At 43.6% G+C, this 17775-nt stretch overlaps 1 protein-coding gene across 3 annotated transcripts in view; it reads right to left on the bottom strand.

The window, feature by feature from the left end:
- Positions 1–918: 918 nt before the first annotated feature.
- Positions 919–17775, bottom strand: part of DIDO1 (death inducer-obliterator 1) — a 112555-nt gene continuing 95698 nt past the window's right edge. For all 3 annotated transcript variants that reach the window (XM_068262669.1, XM_068262671.1, XM_068262670.1), the window contains 6 exons: positions 16655–16793; positions 15225–15738; positions 9910–10063; positions 8320–8409; positions 7974–8169; positions 919–4648 (listed from right to left, as the gene is read on the bottom strand). In XM_068262669.1, the coding sequence (XP_068118770.1) occupies positions 1314–4648; positions 7974–8169; positions 8320–8409; positions 9910–10063; positions 15225–15738; positions 16655–16793 (4428 nt within the window). In that variant the 3' untranslated portion in view covers positions 919–1313. The remainder of the gene's footprint in view (positions 4649–7973; positions 8170–8319; positions 8410–9909; positions 10064–15224; positions 15739–16654; positions 16794–17775) is intronic.

Here is a 17775-nt window from a genome sequence, read left to right as displayed (position 1 = left end):
CATTAAAGGTGGCCATACATCTAGTGACTTGGCGGACGATCCACTATCCGATTCGATTATTATGGTATCGGATGAAAATCTGTGCCGCCAAGTGCATGCCTGATCAACAATGCGACCAATATCAGGCTGAACATGTCAATCGGAAATACTGCAAGATGTCGGGCTGTCGAGGTCGGTCAGGTGTACGGCAGTCATGGCAAAGGAAATCGGGACAATTACGAAGCCCCCGGTGCTGTCCTCCCTTATGTTAAATGTGCCCGCCCAGTGCACTATACCATTGTTTCTCAAACCTGTCCTTGTGACTTCCCAACGGTGCATGTTTTGCAGGCAGTCTCACCTATGCACAGGTGGGGTAATTCGTGTCTGAGCTAGGTGGATTCCATGTAGCTGAGACACTAATTACCCCACCTGTGCATAGGTGAGGTTGCCTGCAAAACATGCACTGTTGGGGAGCCACGTGTGTGAAAATCACACACTCGCCCAAATATTTCCCGGCAACCACATGGTGAGTGTGTATGCGGATTGCGGCGGACAGGCAATATATAGTGCCCCAGGCAGGCACATTGGGGACAGCGTCAAGCTGGCGAGGCGGCGGATGTGGCTTTACAAGGTCAATTCTGGATTGATTTCAGCATGAACTTGATCGGGAATCGGCCTGCTGTGTATGGGCAGGCAACAGATCTGTCTCTTGGTCAATCTGCCAATCATCGCTAGATGTATGGCCACCTTAACTCATGATAACCACATTTCAGTTGTAAAGGACACTTCATTGTACAGATATTCAAAGTCTCCTATATCATCTGGAGTGGGGGTGACCAGGTGCTCTTCCTGTCTACTTTAAATACACAGCTAGATTTTTTTTCAAAATAGGTTTTATAAAGAACACATTATTACATGAAAAAAATGAGTAAGACACGCTGAGGTTTCCTTAGAAGGTTCTATAAACAAAATATTTTTATAAACTAATTACAAGGAACATGTACATCAAATTTTTTCAGTGCAAGGCTCCACGTATCTGAGCTGAAATCTTCTTATAAAAAGACAATGTGATGGACATTACCAGAAAAAAAGGGGAAAAAAACGACCTATAAATGTTTTAAAAAACAAAACAAGTTAGATCTGTTCTCTCCATAGTGGTGGTTTGTAGGAATACATAAAACCGATTCACAAATCAGTCCACATTTCTACCTCTGAACGGAAAACTGGCCCTTTAAAGGGATGGACATAAAATAATATTTGAATATTTACATATGTACACCATTATTATTTGCTCTCACAAGTCCATGTACACAACCGTTTGCTTTGTGCAGCCATCACGTACGACTGGATGCTGGAGACACACTCTTTGAGGAGTCCTTTGGTTGATCAGATTTAGAGTCCTCGTCCTTGCTTCTGCTGCGCACTGGGTAGTCTCTGCCCCGCTCCCTGTCTCTGATCTTATCACGCTCTCTGTCTCTTTCCCTGTCTCTGCTTCGTGATCGGTCTCTGCCCCTGTCTCTATCTCTGTCCCTGCTTTTGGATCGGTCTCTGCGTTTATAAGAATCTCTGTCACGGTCTCTGTTCCTGTCTCTGTCCCGATCTCTTTCCCTGTCACGATCTCTGGCTCGTTCTCTATCCCTTTCTCGCTCCCTCTCCCGTTCTCTCTCTCTATCTCTGTCTCCTTCTTTGTCACGCTCCCTATCTCTATCACGGTCTCTCTCTCTGTCCCTACCTCTGTAGCTATCCCTTTCCCTGTTTCGGTCTCTATCTCTATTTCTGTCCCATTCCCTCTTCTCAGTTTCTCTGTCCCCATCTCGTTCTTTTCCCCTTGGTCTTTCAAAATCTCTATTCCTATCCCTGTTCCAGGTTCTTCCTCGGTCTCTATCCCATTGTATATCATGCTCTCTTTCTCTTCGTCTTTCCTCCAATCCTTGGCTTGGTATCTGTTCAGAGGATTCTGGATCAGTCCGTCCCTCTAAATTCCGAGGTCTGTCCTCAAATCCCCGTTCATTATTTTGCCTGAAGTTGGTAGATTCCCAGTGAGGTCCTGGCTCTTGCCTATGACTTGAAAAGTTTTTAAGTGATTCTGGGGTCCCAGGTTTGTCCCAAGCATCACTTCTGTGTGGAGGAGGAATAGTTGGCAGATCAAGTAAAGATCGAGGCTGAGATTTCATTAGTGGAGGTGGTTCAGAAAACCTTGAAGGAACAGGTCCTCTTTGTCCGCTGAACCGTATAGGAGCAGACCCTCTTGGATTTGCAAACAAGGGCGGTGAGTTGCTTGGGTTTTCAAACTGATGTGGTGTTAGACTCCGTGGCCCAGAAAAAGGTAATGGTGCTGGACCTCGTAATTCTTCAAAATCATTTGCATATAGGTCTCTCTGACCACCAATGTTGCTTGGTGCAGGTTGCCCAGTTTCAAAGGGAGGATTGATGGGACCACCTCTACCAGAATTAAACTGTGAAAGTAGTGGTCTGTGTTGACTTCCAGGATATGGATCTAGCAGCGGATCTCTTGGTCCATCAGTTCTAGGAAGACCTTCAAACTGTGGTGGGCCATCACCCCTAGGTGGACCATCAAATCTGACAGGACCATCAAACATAAAAGGACCATCAAACCTTGGACTATTCTTTCTATCAAATCTGGGTGGTGACAGTCTTGGCTGTGAAAAATCAGGAGATGGGAGTCTTCTTTCCCCAAATGGAGCATTGGATGGGGGTCTAAACTGTCCAGGTAAAGTCACAGTTTCCTCCAACCTTTCTTCAAGTGGCATTCTCCTATAAGGATCTACATTAGGTGGGAGGTTTTCTTCAGGATACATAGGGGAAGACCTTAAACTGGGATGACTAGGCATAGGGGGTAGTCTTTGTTCACCAGATATAGATGGAATTTCATGCTGTTTTTGAGGTAGGCCTGCCATGGGGTTTGCTGGAAACTGTGGCCCAAGTCTGCTGTTATCCTGTGGAATGACTGGATTTATGCGGTCAGTGAAGGGAACAATTTGATTCAGTGGGAGTTCATTATTATCTTTTTTAGGGTCAAAGATATTAGTACGATTTTCAAGGGGTGAAATTGATCGATTGGGAAGGTTATTTTGTACATCAGATTCTGGAACCCAAGCAGGTCCTTTTGAAGAGGAAAAATACATGTTACTATCATGTAGCCCTGGCTTCAGAAATGGTGGCTCAGATACAGGAGTTGGCAGCAAGACTTTACGAATAGGCTTAGAAGGGACTACAAAAGTTTCAGCAGGTGTAGTATTATCTGTAGTGCTGGGAGGGTTAAACCAAGACTTGTCTACCTGCTTACTTTCGAGCTCAGTCTTTACAGGTAGGCTCTCCTCTGGAATCTCGTCACTGACAAGAGGCTTTGTGTTAATCTGGATGTCAGCAGGTGGTGTAGATACAGGCACAGGTTCCTTAACTTCAATGGAAACTGGCTGTTGTGCCTCACTCTGTAACTCAGTGCTAGGCACACTGTCTATCTCTGTAATTAGTCTTTTTACTGCTGCTTGACGTGGATCTCTGGCCTGCCTAGGATCTCGGCTTGAAATTACATTACTATCTGTGCTTGCAACAACAGCGTTTGTCATAACTGGTTCTGTTGGAAACAAGTCCTCTGCCATAAGGGAAGATTTAGGTGGAGGAGACATTAGGGCATCAGATACGGAGAAATGAGCCATGGAGACACCCACAGCTGCTCTCTGTTGTCTAAGAGCCTCTTCTTGTTCTTCCAGTTGCCGTTTTTGCTCCTCTATTTGCTTGTTTAGCTCCTCCAGCATTTTTTGTTGTTCTATAAGGGAGGGAGAAGCAGAAGCTTCTGTCAAAAATTCCGCAGACATTTCTAAAGGTTTGACTTTACTTAGAGACGCCATCCTGTTGGGCAAATCTTCAACCGATACTTTGGCTTCCTCCAGGATGGTTTCGTCCTCTGGATCGTAAGCTTCATCATCATACAAATTAAGTAAAGGCTGTTCAGGCTCATAGGGTCTATCGTTATCATCATCATCTATCACCGCAGGAATCAAAGACTTTTCTGGCCCATACTCTTCTTCTGGATCATACGGTCTATCATCTTCCTCCTCTAAAGCACTATCTTTAGACATCTGGCCAAACTGCTGAACTATAGGGTCTACAAAACTTCTGTCTGTGACAGGCTCCAGAGAAGTAGAAATGGTGGGGGTTACGGTTGCAACAGGAGCAGGAGGATTTGTAATTGTGGCTTCTGGTTTATTTTCAGGAGCTTTTCCAAAGAGGGTCTTCAAAATGTGCTCCAGTGGGGTGGCAGTTTTTGCAGCAGGTCCAGGAGGTTCAGCAGGAGGGGGTGGAGAAGAACCTTTTGAAATGGCAGTTATGGAGCTAAGTATGTCCATTTTAGCAGGTGGTGGTATAACAAGGGATAGGGCTGCCTTTGGAGCTGGCTCTGGGAGTGGTGGTGGTGACCCTGGTGGTGTAGTACTCCTCATGATGTCAGTATTCAGTGGCTGATATTTCTTCTTCTCTGGTGGAAAGATGGTGGGTGACTTTGTAAATTGTAAAATCTCCATCTCCTCCTGAGTTGGAGCTTTCAGCTTCTTTTCTTCAAGTTTATCTGGCTCAGTAACCACTGGACGCTTTTTGCGCTGGCAAATTACCAATCCCAGAATCAGGTTTGGACGTGATGCTTCAAGGCCTAAAACAACAACATAAGGATACAGAAACCTGTGAGTTCAACCTGCTGGTGTCAATAAATTACATATACATGTAAGCATCTGTATATTTTTATGTAGCATCGTTTTGTTTACTTATTTTCTTTTGCTGCCCAACAGGGCTGGATACTTTCATGATCAGAATTCTGAATTTTTAACAAGATTAAATAAAGATTAAAAACAATGTGTAGAACCATTACCAGGAGCCAAAATTAAAAATGTAAACAGTATTGATGCCAGCTATAAGTTTACTTTAGAGGACCCAGCAGGAAACCTCATAAGGAACAATTCTCAAACTACAGCACCCTCTACAGCACGAAGCATTGTAATTGGCCGAATAGTTTGGGTGTAGTTCACTACAACCTATTTGAAACCTAGCAGTTTGTGAGGGTACTGTCTACCCAAATAATGTTAGCGGAATTTCCCAAAGAGGTTTCCTGCTGGGTCCCCTAAAGCAGACTAGTGCTTAGAACTGTTACACGTAGCAGTCAAATTAGCAGTTAAAAAACAAAACACAAAACAAAAACTTTGGTTGGATTGCATTTCTTTCGTGCTACATTTTTTTTTTTTAGAAGACAGCACCTTTTATATAACAACAAAACCTAAGACGGTTTTAGTTGGTCCTCATTTGAAACCAATCAATAGGAAAACTGTCCAAAAAAAGTTCCTTGTTCATAGTTCTTTAACAGCAGAGTCCTATAAGTTATTGTTTCATTAATGATTTATAAAGCATTACAGTAGAAACTCGTTATAGTAAACTCTGATATAGTAAACCTCTGGACATAGTAAACTCAGTCCTCAGGTCCCAGCAAATGCGTCTGTATAAATATACAATGTATGACCAATGCTGATATAGTAAACTTCTGATATAGTGAACGGCTTTTCCTGGCCCTGGAGTTTACTATAAAGTGATTCTACTGTAACAACATTTCTGACCTACTATAACCAAGGAACCTATGCACAGCATGCAAAGTTCTTCTTCATTGCAAGGAGCACCATTTTGAATATTTAACAGAAGGATTTGTGTCACAATGTGAAAGTGTGCCATTTTAGCCTCATGTACGACTGTAGACTATATCCTATTAATGTGCAAACCACTCAGCTTCTTCTGTTATGTAGGAGTTGAAACATGTAAGAGGAATATTGAAAGGTTACTAAGGAATGAAGAAAAGGCTCTACAATCCAATACGTCAACAATTTCCCAGTTTGTGATTTGCTCAGTAAGGTTAGTTGGGTTTTTAGTGCAGAATTGCTGGAAATGACGGGACATGTCTCCAAGTAGTGGATAAACTTATAAAGGCCAGGTCAGGCAGAGTGTAAATGATTTGGAGGGATGTTGTTATAAAGATAAGCTGCAGTGTTCTCACTGATTATGTATGGTGTTAACTTTGGAGATTTGTATACGGTCACCATTGGGTCATACCTTCCAATGAAAGCCAAATGTTGGCAAGAGCTCTGAAGAGTGTGACGTGTCGTACATGTGAGATGCAGTCTACCTATATGAGTCAATAAAAATGTTTAAAAGGTAGGGGTGACAAATGGAATGTGCAGTCCATGAGGATATGGCAATCAGAGGAGAAAGGATACCTTTAACGCTTACTGCCAATAGTGAACACCAGTCCACTCATAGCTGGCAAGGGATGATCAATGAGATGGTAAGAATTGTGAGATGAGGCAAAGTTATGCAGCTTGGAGATGGACCAATTGTAACGGATGTTGATTTTGATTGGCCCATTTTTAAGCTGCATAAAATCTGTATCAACTTGGAATTGTTAGCATCCCATTGACCATATATAGTCATGGGCTGCTAATCAAACTAGGATATGATGACAGTCTTTGACATTCTCCATCGGGCAGTGATTGCAATCAGACATGTATTATGTGAGGGTTTCCCATTTACATTAAATGATTCCACCAGCCAGCACCATGAGTAGTGAAGAGAAAAAAGTGAAACTATTAAAGGACACCTGAAGTGAGAATATGGAGGCTGCCATATTTATTTCCTTTTAAACATCATCAGTTGCCTGGCAGCCCTACTGGTCTATTTTGCTGCAGTAGTGCCTAACTACACCAGAAAAAAAAGCTGATCTGCTACATGCTTGTTCATGGTCTATGGCTAAAAGTATTAGAGGCAGAGAATAATCACGATGATCAGGCAACTGGTATTGCTTGAAAGGAAATGAATATTGACGCTTCCATATCCCGCTCACTTCAGGGGTCCTTTGATTGTTGTGCCTGCAGTAAATGAAAATCTGAATTGTTGACTGTGTGGCCTACACTACTTAAGTAATGCCATACACGTGCTAAATTATCGCCAGACGATAATGCAGTCATGGGTAGACAATGTGAATCTGGAGGTTATACTGTATTTTGAGTTTTGTATGACATCTTTCTGATGTATTGTTCATAGACCCACGTTATTGGTCTTTTCCAATTCAAAAGTATGTTTTACCTACACTGGGGTAGTGCAGTTTCTATAATACAGGCATGTCCAACTCCATTCCTCAAGGTCCGAGGTCCTCACACATTTTGGCACAGCTCAAAGGCAAGGTTCTCTGTCCATCCTAAACACTGGAATTGGATATCCCTGTTGTAATAACTGTACTATAAAATGAACTAATATAAAATAATGGCTCGTTTATGAAAGTGTCTGAAAATATCGGGCAGACGCTTAAGAGGACCAACAGTTAATTAACCCCCACTACTATCTACAGCTATAGAATGACAACATCTGATGCAAAGTACGTGGGAAGAAATGTGAAGCTGCTGTGGGCAACGGTCCTACTTTCGCTACAGTTTTCTCTTTGCCAATGTTTGTAAAGCATCCCCTTGGACTTAGAGATTAATTGTTAACTTCTACTGCCTGTAAAATGGGAAGCTATACAGTCCAACTGAAATTTGATGCCAAAGAATAGCCGAAGCTGTTGAGTCTGCTTTTCATCCAAATGGCCGATCCTTGACGTCTTCATTAATCTTTTGAGATGTCCACCTTGGGGAAAAAAACAGCTTTCACCTCATCCCACCATCCGTTTTACAATAGGCAACCCAAGTTGGAGGCAACCCAAGTTGGAGTTCAGAAAGAAAATTACAAATACTCAAGAGCACACTTTTTTTTCAAAAATATTTTATTCATTTTTTTTTGCTTTATTAAAATCACACAATATGGGAAAAATAAAAACATGGGTGTGCAACATCATGGCTACGCAAGACAACAAGAATAAGTAAATACTTACCAGGGATCAGTTGGCTGTGAACTTTTTACACTTAGAAAGTTAATTTTATGTGGGTTTTAAAGAACAAGTTCCTTACCTGGTCCCTCAAAGGGCAACAGTTTAGATGGAATTGGGTCCTTGGCGCTCAGAGGGATGAGATAAAGGTCCTTTACATGTCTGTTGTTATTGGCCACTACTCCAAACCGTGCACGACTGCTGAAATATGAGTACAATGAGATGTAGGCCACTTCTTCCTCTTCTGTGGCTGGGTGGAAACGGATCAAGGATAGCTCCTATAGACAAAAGGAAGAACAAAAAGTCTGAAACACCATCAACATATTAATACATACAACTGGCTTTTTAAATGGATCTCTTCAAAAGAAAATCATAACCGTAACTGGCTGGTTGGAGAAATACTGAGTTAGGATTCCAATTCTACCCACCTTTGATTGAGAGGATTTCAGTTTGCCTACGTAGTCCCAGACAGTCTTTGGTAAAATTCTTCCACCAATGTGGATGGTGTCAGGTAAGTCCTAGAAAAGATGATATTCCAGTGTTACACATTTCTACAGGTGAGAACAATTTAAGTTTGCAATCAGTTGGAACCATCTCTGCAGTACTGTATAGGGTGGTAGATAATTGGACCAGAACCATCAAAACTGGAGAAGAGAGAATGCCGCATGGAGTCAACGATCAAAATTATACTTTCCATGTTTCAAGGCAAAAAAAAAATATGAAAAGCTGAAATGTGACTACTGGTAGTTACTATGGGCCCAACATAAAACCTAAAATGTTAATAAGAAAAAAAATACATCACTAGACCGACCGGTTGTTCACTAGTTCTCATTGTCCCCAGCCGACATTGGTGTTCTGTATGTTGTGGTATGTGCAACTTTGTTACAGAATACCCACGTAGCTTATGGTGACCCAGAACCTCTAGGTAAGTATATGGGAGTAAGAGACCGAAAAGCCCTCCTACTAAAAAGCAACGTCGAGTGTAATTTTGTCTTCTCGAAACAGAAGTTATTTGTGATAATTCAGCTTTAAGTGAGCATGTCATTAACCATTACACAACTTTATTTTTTTTTTTTACTCGAAACTGGTGGGAAAAGTTATAGCTGCCAGGCCACAAAGGCCAGGGCCTTGGGTGGCTGCAGACTAAGGGGTACCTGGTCAAGAAAGAGTGGTTTCTCCATATGAAAGAGTAGGCTGAAAAATGGAGAGCAACACATGAAAAAAGGACACTGAAGCTCAAGAGAGCTCTTCATGAAAGAAAGAGGTTCAGTACATGAATGATACACATGGAAGAGGGGCTGTACATGGCATGGGAGGGGGGCTGCTGCACAAGAAAGCAGAGACACAACATATTTGGCCTAGGGGCACAAAAATATAAATCCAGCCTTGATAGCTGCTGTGTGGTGAAGAAGGCAACACAAATCACTGCCTATGGAAAAATTGCCTGATTTATGCGTTGGAACTGAATTACCAGTACTAACTCAGTCGTATGTTTATTTTTCTACATTTAATGGAAATAGTAATGCTTTGCTTTGTCAACGGTGATCATACTAGAATGGGAAAATGTATGCATTTTGTTGAGCATCGGTAACCTTTAACCCTTTAGCAGCCAATTTAGAGGCTTGCAAGTACTTCAGGCCAACTTGTTAGCACATCTTTTTTTGTAATTTCTTTTTTGTTACATTTTCTTGCTATTAATTAGTACTGCTGTAATGTGTATTTATGGCCACTCCTCACTAGGGGGCGGTGTGAGACAATAACAGGACTTCTGCTTTCAGTTTATTTTCTGCTGACAGAGAGAGATCAAAGCATTTCTAGAGTATACAGCACGAGTTCTGACGACTGAGGTCAGAAGCATTGCATTTATCTCAAACTAGATAATTCCTTTGAAGCTGCTAATGGGTTAAGGGAATGATTCAATAGCCAACACTACATTACTGCCTTATTTAACTGGTTTGGAAGCATGTTACATAAATCACATAGGTTAGAGAACAAACAAAACACCTGAAAAAACAAACCTCATTCAGATACTCCACTGAGCCAGACACTGGGAAAGCCTTGGTAACAAACTTGGCTACAGACTGCATGTTTATGAATCCCTTCCAAATTGGGGTGAGACGAGAAAGGAATAGCGGTGTGTCCCCATCCTGCTGTGTCCGATGATCGGGCATGCTGTAAAAGGGGAACATTACAGTGTCAAAGGGCTGAGCCCTTACGATACATCAGAGTACACAATTCAAAATCACTGACTACTGGAAAGTCCTTATGTAAGGTACATGGTGCTTGTACGTTGCCTATGTGTGGTTTTTGCCTAACAGTTCTCCTGCCTTTCTTCCTTTTGCAGAGATGTCAAACTCCAGTCTACAAGGGCCAAGGTCCTCACACATATTTGGCACTGCTCAAATAAATCAGGATGTGGTTCATCAAGAACATATTTCTCCATTTCTGAGTCCATCCTAAACACCAGCAAGGATATGGCCATCAAGGACTGGAGTTCGACACTTGTGCCTTAAGAGTTGTTGGAAGCTGGTTACACCAACGTTTGATGCTTTCCGAGCACCTCATTCAGTTCCCTTCCATTAGTAATTTGTTTTGGTACTTTCCTTCCCCTTCTATGCACAGCTACTCTACCTCTGTTCAAACCTTCTTTATCCCTATTGACTAAAACGTCCCTTTTCTTGGGACAATCTTTTGCCATTGCTCAGCCTCTTCACTCCTTCCTTGCCTGATAACACTTCAATTAATTTAGGGAACAGGCTAGTAGAAAGGTAGATATGGGTATGAAAAATAATCCTTTTGCTGAAGAGTTGTGTGTGCGCGTCTGGGGTTGATGTCAGGAGAGGAGGGTCATGCCATCAACAGCAACTTAGAAGAAAGCAGTTACGGTTGATAAAATCTGCAATGGTAAGCACGCTCAAAAAATCCTTTGCCACAGGAAGTGGAGGGGACCACTATTAGGAAGATGACACACATTTTCATTGCCTATAAACTAAAGCACACACTGTGGACAGGTCACCCGAAAATTACCTAATTACACTTAAATGTGGACACCTAAAATCGAAGAGGCATCTGAGGACATCTGTGCAAACAATAGTCATTTTGGGTGACTGTACAAAAGGATAAGACTGAGTGGAGAGGTTGACAGAAGCATTGTTTGGTCTAAGAAATGGCTTTTTGAACCCTGTGTGGAATGGAGAGGCTTCCCCAGTGATATGATTATCTAAACAGGGTTATCCTGAAAGTTGTTTTCTCAGTCCCACTATGCTAGAATAATGGAGCTTCAAGTCTGATAAACCGCCATATGACTTGGGTGCCATATAGAACACTGCTTATCTAGGGCCAGCACTGGAACTACAGTTCATCTCCTCTGGGTCCTGCTTGTTTAAAGTCCCTATTTGGCATTTCTCAAACCTGTCCTCCTGACTCCCCAAACTGCATGTTTTGCAGGCAACCTCACCCATGCACAGGAGGGTAATTGGTGTCTCACCTACTTGGAATCCACCTAGCTAAGACACTTATTACCCCATCTCTGCATAGGTGAGGTAGCCTGCAAAACATGCACTGTTGGGGAGTCACAAGGTCAAGTTTGAGAAACACTGCCCTATAAGAATGAGTCCAATTTCATTTGTGTGTGAGTATATGTCAAAGGCCCCAGCAGCCATGAGATTATGAGATGCTTGTTGTATAAAAGGAAAGCTATGATGAACTTAAACAAGATACTAACAGGATAGAGATGTCACTTTACCAACAAAGATCAGGATAGTTAAAGATATGATCTTCCGAGTAGTAACATATGGCTGTGAAAGTTGGGAGTCATGCGTGGAAAAATGTATGCTTTTGAATTGTATTGAATTAAGGCCACAGTGTTCACTAGAAGGATTGATACTACTATTATGGTCATATAATGAGAAGACCGGATTCTTTGGAGAAATCCTTGATGCTTGGATAAATAGAGGGCAAAAGAAGAAGAGGACGACAGGCTAAGATGGATAGACAGCATAGGTGAAGCTATGAACATGCCAAGACAATGGCTGAAAGAAGCCATGATTGACAGGGACATCTGGTGTGCAAAAGTTCATATGGTCACCATGAGTCGGAGTTGACAGAACAAATGGTTATATGTTAAGGGAGCATAAACAGATAGCGTTTGATCCTCGCCTAACTGCAGTCACTCAGCATTCAGAACACTCCAAGAGATGTGACACATATTAAGATTTGAAATGGTCAGTTAGTGTCCTCTTTCCCTTGTGTACGTCGCTAGGAAACTGAAGGCCACTTGTGTTCCATGGATGGGATGGCACCCACTTTGGAGTTTGTTTTTCATTTGTTTGGGTCAGTGACAAAACTTTATATGTTGGCGCTTTATAAATACATAAATAAATACTACTTCACATCTCTGACGCTTCCTCTAGTATCAGTCATGTCGCCAACTGTATAGTCTTACATTAATATTTAGACAGATCTAAAAGAGGCCATCTTGTCACAATCTTATGGATATTAAGATGGTATATTCTTCCATACTTGCTTTGGAGGCAGGTGCAATCATCATTATGAAGATAGCCTGTGTGAGGATGTATCGCTCTTCCTCTCACTCTATATGAAAGTATACGCCTCCTCAGACTGACAAAAAAATCCTATTAGGATTTAAATCTGTAGATGTAGCCTACTGGTTTGTGAGGAAGCACATATTATATGAGTCTCCTAAATCGGGTCAGTCCTCAAGTGCCTTCTGAAGGAGACTGTTTGCAGCCATGTACAATATCATATACCAAAATGATCGCACTTTGACAGACCCACAAACAATATACTGTACAGTATAACTGTACTGCAACCCCTAAATATGTAATGTAAACGACCCCCTTCCATCCCCATGGCCATGCCAAGGCTTGTTGCTTAGTTGCAGTGTTGTGTAGCATGCAGGCATGGGGGCTGTAATCAGACAATCAGTAAACCTATACATAAAATAATGAAGGAGTGGGTGGAATGCAGATAATGTATACACAACCATGCTAGAAAAGCTTTTGGCAGTCTTGGTTATTAAACTTCCAACCCCCCCCCCCCCCTTCCTTTCCATAAGAACCTACAGAGGTGGCAAGTTTTAGGGATGTCATGCAAACGGCACAGTTCTTCCTTATACTACCTCATGACTGGATTGTCTGGATGCCACAAGTGCCTGCCCTAAGAGGAAGGCTGGGTGGTAGACTGACCCTTCCTCCTACCACAACCACCTCTGCAGGATCCCAAAAGATGGCAGCCTAGTGGCATCCCACCCACTCAGACACACCAGAACAGAGTATATTGGGATATGGCTGTGACGTTCATATATTCCGCCAGTATAGCAGAAGGAAAAGAGTGAGTGGTGGCTCTCAGAAAGTGCTACAGGAACACATGTGCATGATGCAATGACCCCTCTGCCACAAGACATCAGGACCCCGGACAAAAGCCCTCTCCTAACACTGAGGCTGGAGGTGCAAAGGGAAGGGTTTCAGTAGCACCTTTTTGTGTTAGATAGGAAGGTAGACAATCGGAATAAAATGCACAATGGAGCTGGACTTAAAGCACTGCTGTGTGATACTTTCCATGTGCTTATTGGATCACTTTAAATAGATAACTTCAGGCTAATATAAGCCCTCCATCTATGGCATCTAGTTGCAGAGCTTGTTGAGATCTAGAAACAAAACCTAATAAGTCAGTCATGGCTGCTGAAGCTAGTACGTCTATACACAGGTAAAGAAGCTGATCTGCTGATCCAAACCCAGGGTTGCAATTAGCTTGTTCCAACCTAAAGTAGAAGATGTGTTGTGCCCCACCACCCCTATCACTTGTGTAAAGGTGCTTGAAACAGGAATGGGTTTTTGTGTGAAACTACCTGGATGTCATTTGTTCAAACGCAGAATTGTGTTTTGTAATGTCCTAACGTGAATAAAAACTCCACCTTTCATAATTGCATGGTTGGAGGTGCAGTCGGTTATGGACTTGGGTTAGGACTCTTTAGTTTCCTCTTTAATACCGGCAGATGTGACATCACTCACGTTTGTGTTGCTCTAACAATTCGACATGTCTAAATACCTGTGTAATGTATTGTACAGGAAGTGTAGCAGCTAGCAGACCAAAAACGGACACAAAAGACATCACACCAATGGATTTTTAAAAAGTGAACTACGGAGAAGTTCTTCAAGTGAGTATTTATCTCATATGTCCATGCACCTACCACCCATGCAATCGATTGGTGACAGTTGGTGTTCTTCTCTAAAAGGACAATTACATTTATGAAAGACTTTATGCTAGTTGAAGTGCGAAAACAGATATTCTGCTAAACCGCGAAGTTCTCCTGGCAACGCAGAGTTGCTTCTCTACACGAGCCTGCTTCTCCTCACCAGTAGAGGTCAGTGCTGAGAGATGGATTCTGTAATGAGCAGATCTTTCCACGGTGACCCCTAGTGGCAAAGGTTGTGATACTATATTCACAGCTATAACAAGGGTCTGTGGACTTAAAGGGATACTGTATGGGAGGGGGGGGTCGGGGGAAAATGAGTTGAACTTACCCGGGGCTTCTAATAGCCCCCCGCAGACATCCTGTACCCACGCAGCCACTCACCGATGCTCCGGCCCCGCCTCCGGTTCACTTCTGGAATTTCAGACTTTAAAGTCTGAAAACCACTGCGCAGCTGCATCCTCTCTCCCACTGATGTCACCAGGAGTGTATTGCACAAGCCCAGTATGGTCTTTGGTCTGCGCAGTATGCTCCTGGTGACATCAGCGGGAGCGAGGACACGGCAATGCAAGCGCAGTGGTTTTCGGACTTTAAAGTCAGAAATTCCAGAAGTGAACCGGAGGCGGGGCCGGAGCATCAGTGAGTGGCTGCACGGGCACAGGATGTCTGCGGGGGACCGTTAGAAGCCCCGGGTAACTTCAACTCATTTACCCCCGACCCCCCTACAGTATCCCTTTAAATCGCTAAAGCCTTTCATAACTGCACTAATCCTTTAAACCAGTCACGGTTTAATCCTATCTACTTCTGAAGTATTTAGAAGTGCTGTGCATATCGAACAGAAATGTTGCTGGTATTTAATAGGGTAAAGCACAGAGCAACAAGTGCGGCAATACATAGCAGCCAATCAGCAATAGGCTTCGATTGGGAACACTTTGGTACTCATGGCTTTGCCTTATTAAATAATCCTGCCTACATAACTAGGGTATATAGCTCTTATAACCCACTGTGGCACAAGGTCGTTGTGCTCGACAATGTATGACTGCTGTATAAAATCATAGATAAATTTTCAGCAAGCTGTGGGCTTTGTAGGTCTTCCATAGGAATTCTGGGACTACGCACTTGATGTTTGGTGATGATGCTGTTAGATATCGGATGTCGGAGGTCGTCGGCTTCATTAGGATGGATTTTGGAGTGGTGATCACGGGGGGAAGCGGTGGAGGTATGGTTGGCGTTTCCTCAGCGTCTCGTGTTATTCTTGGGCTGCTGTTTGGAGCAACCAGTGCTGGTGGAGGTGCAGGTGGCCGACTGATAGCTCTCCTGGGGTCTCTGCCGGACACGGTGACTGTGGTGACAGGGTTGATGAGAGGGGGGATGGGAGCCTGGCTAGGTGCGGGTGGCTCAGGGTGTGGAGGGGAAGCACTGGGGACAGGCAATGGCTCAGGGACCGCCTTAGGGAGAGAGTCACTGTTTTCATTGGTCTCCATAGGTGTGTCAGACTCATCGTCTGGAGGGGGCGGAGGCTCATCATCCTCTGGCTTTATTTGAGGTTCTATCTTCTCCGTCCTCTTTACTGGTGCAGAGGCGGTGGTCTTCTGGCGTTTAGCTGGGGGCTCGTCATCAGCCGATATCTGACCTGTCACAGGATACAACAAAATTTAGGAATTTTGGGAGACAACAATAACTGCTTGTAATATAGATAGTGTGAAGAAGGCTGGGACAGTGACTGCTCACTCAGACAGACATCAGCAATAACTGTATTGCAGTTGTTTATTTGGGCCCATTGCCCTGGATAGATGGCCATGTACGGCAGCACATTTTCAAACTATTATGTACAATTAGGGCAATAGCAACTAAAGTCCTGTACACACGAGCCATGTCGCCTTGCAGGTACAAGAACAAAAAAAAAAAATCAGGTTAAAATGTAAAAGTACTGAAGCTTTTTTTACCTGGGGCTTCTTCCAGCCCCTAGAAGTCTCTGTGTCCCTCGCTGCAGTTCCGTAGTCATCAGTAGTCCCCGCTGTAGTGGCCAGTGACCTGACAAGGTTGGCTACTTCTGCGCATGTGCGTGCACACGCTGATTGCACTGCCATATCTGGGAGCATTCTGCACAGGGCTACTGTGCAGATTTCCTCTGGCCACGGAAGCTCAACAGTGAGTGCATGTGCAGCTGACCCCGCTGGGTGGCCGGTCACTACACAAGGGACTGCTGACGAGTGGTAGACTACAGAACTGCGGTGAGGGACACAGAGTCTTCTAGGTGCTGGAAGAAGTCTAAGGTAAGTAAAGCTGCAGTACTTTACTACATCTCATGTATCTTTTAAAGTGAGTGTATATTAAAATCTGGAAGTGTTGAAATTGCACAGAACTCAAAGGTGCATAAAGAGCCACCACCACCATTCACAAACAGGAAACAGCTTTGAAGATCAAAGGCAACGCTGGACAGCAACCTCCAGGACACGCCAGCAGGGACCCTGGCAGTCAGACTATGGCCATAAGGAGGGGCTTCTTTACTCTGAGAAAGGCTGAACGGAATGAAGGCCTTCCAGTACCTGTACAAATCTTGCACTTGAGATCGAACAGGTGGGCGCGATGCTGACTCGTCGTGTCTTCCAACATACTGCTGAATATATCTGGGAGAGCCGCTGCACTTTTATCCGCAGAAGGGACCCGAGCAGCTTCCTGTTGTTCCTGCATTAGGGAGGGAGGGAGGAGACACAAATGCTGTAAGTACTAAACATTCAACAGGTAGAGAAACATCTGCAGCACTGATCTATGTGCTCATACCCAGGTGAAGCATAACACAGACACAGTGTGGCAGGAAAGCATAGCTCAGTAGTAATTGTGCAAACAGCAGTCATTACAGGTAAAGCAAAGTGAATAATGAGCATAAGCAAAGTTAAGACACATGGAACAGTGACCAGAAATTTGGGCACTGGAGGCACTGTGGAAGTTTGGACCCATGTTAACATCAGCAATTGAGGGAAATGTGGGCACCGTGGCCTTGAGGCTGCCACTATGCAAACTGCAGCTACAAATGGCAGCGCAAATGCAGATATTAAAATATTTGCCTATAGGGCACCAAAAAATGCCTGGCGCCTGGTGTTTTTCCTGCACAGCGGTGCAGTTATCGGTGGGATTGTGTAAGGAGGAGGATGGGGGGGGGGGGGGGGGGGGGAGGATGGGGATGCTAGGGGGCAGTTAGGATTATGCAGTGTGTGTGGCAGTGTAAGTATCAAGAGGGGGTGGAGGGGAGGGATCAGTGGAAGTTGTCAGTTAGGGTTAAGCATCGGTGGAGAGCGGGTTTGCGTTAGGAATTATTTGGGGGGCTTGTGTGAGAGTAGGGTTAGGTTTAGCAAAGGTAAAATATAGTACAAATTACATATATTTTGCTATCGGAATTACCACTGCCCAAGAGTAGAATGTTAGTAAGATTACCGATATTCTACAAGCGGCTATTTCCATGGCGGCTATTTTACATGTACTCAAACGGAACATGGCACACACACAAGTCAACATTCCGAGAAAGTCATGAAATAAAGTAGTCCCTTCTTCCAACCTGACAACATCCTGTGCACGTCTATCTCAGGCCCAACCCCCAGACAGAATCACTGAAAGAAAAGCCCGCTGTGGGACAGTTCTGTCGCTGCAATCCAGGTTTGTTGGCCAGGGT

This window comes from Hyperolius riggenbachi, chromosome 12 (genome assembly GCF_040937935.1).
Source record: "Hyperolius riggenbachi isolate aHypRig1 chromosome 12, aHypRig1.pri, whole genome shotgun sequence".
In the NCBI taxonomy this organism is placed as follows: Eukaryota; Metazoa; Chordata; class Amphibia; order Anura; family Hyperoliidae; genus Hyperolius; species Hyperolius riggenbachi.
Note: the sequence above shows the minus strand (reverse complement) of the source record. Positions and strands in the feature narration are given on the sequence as shown.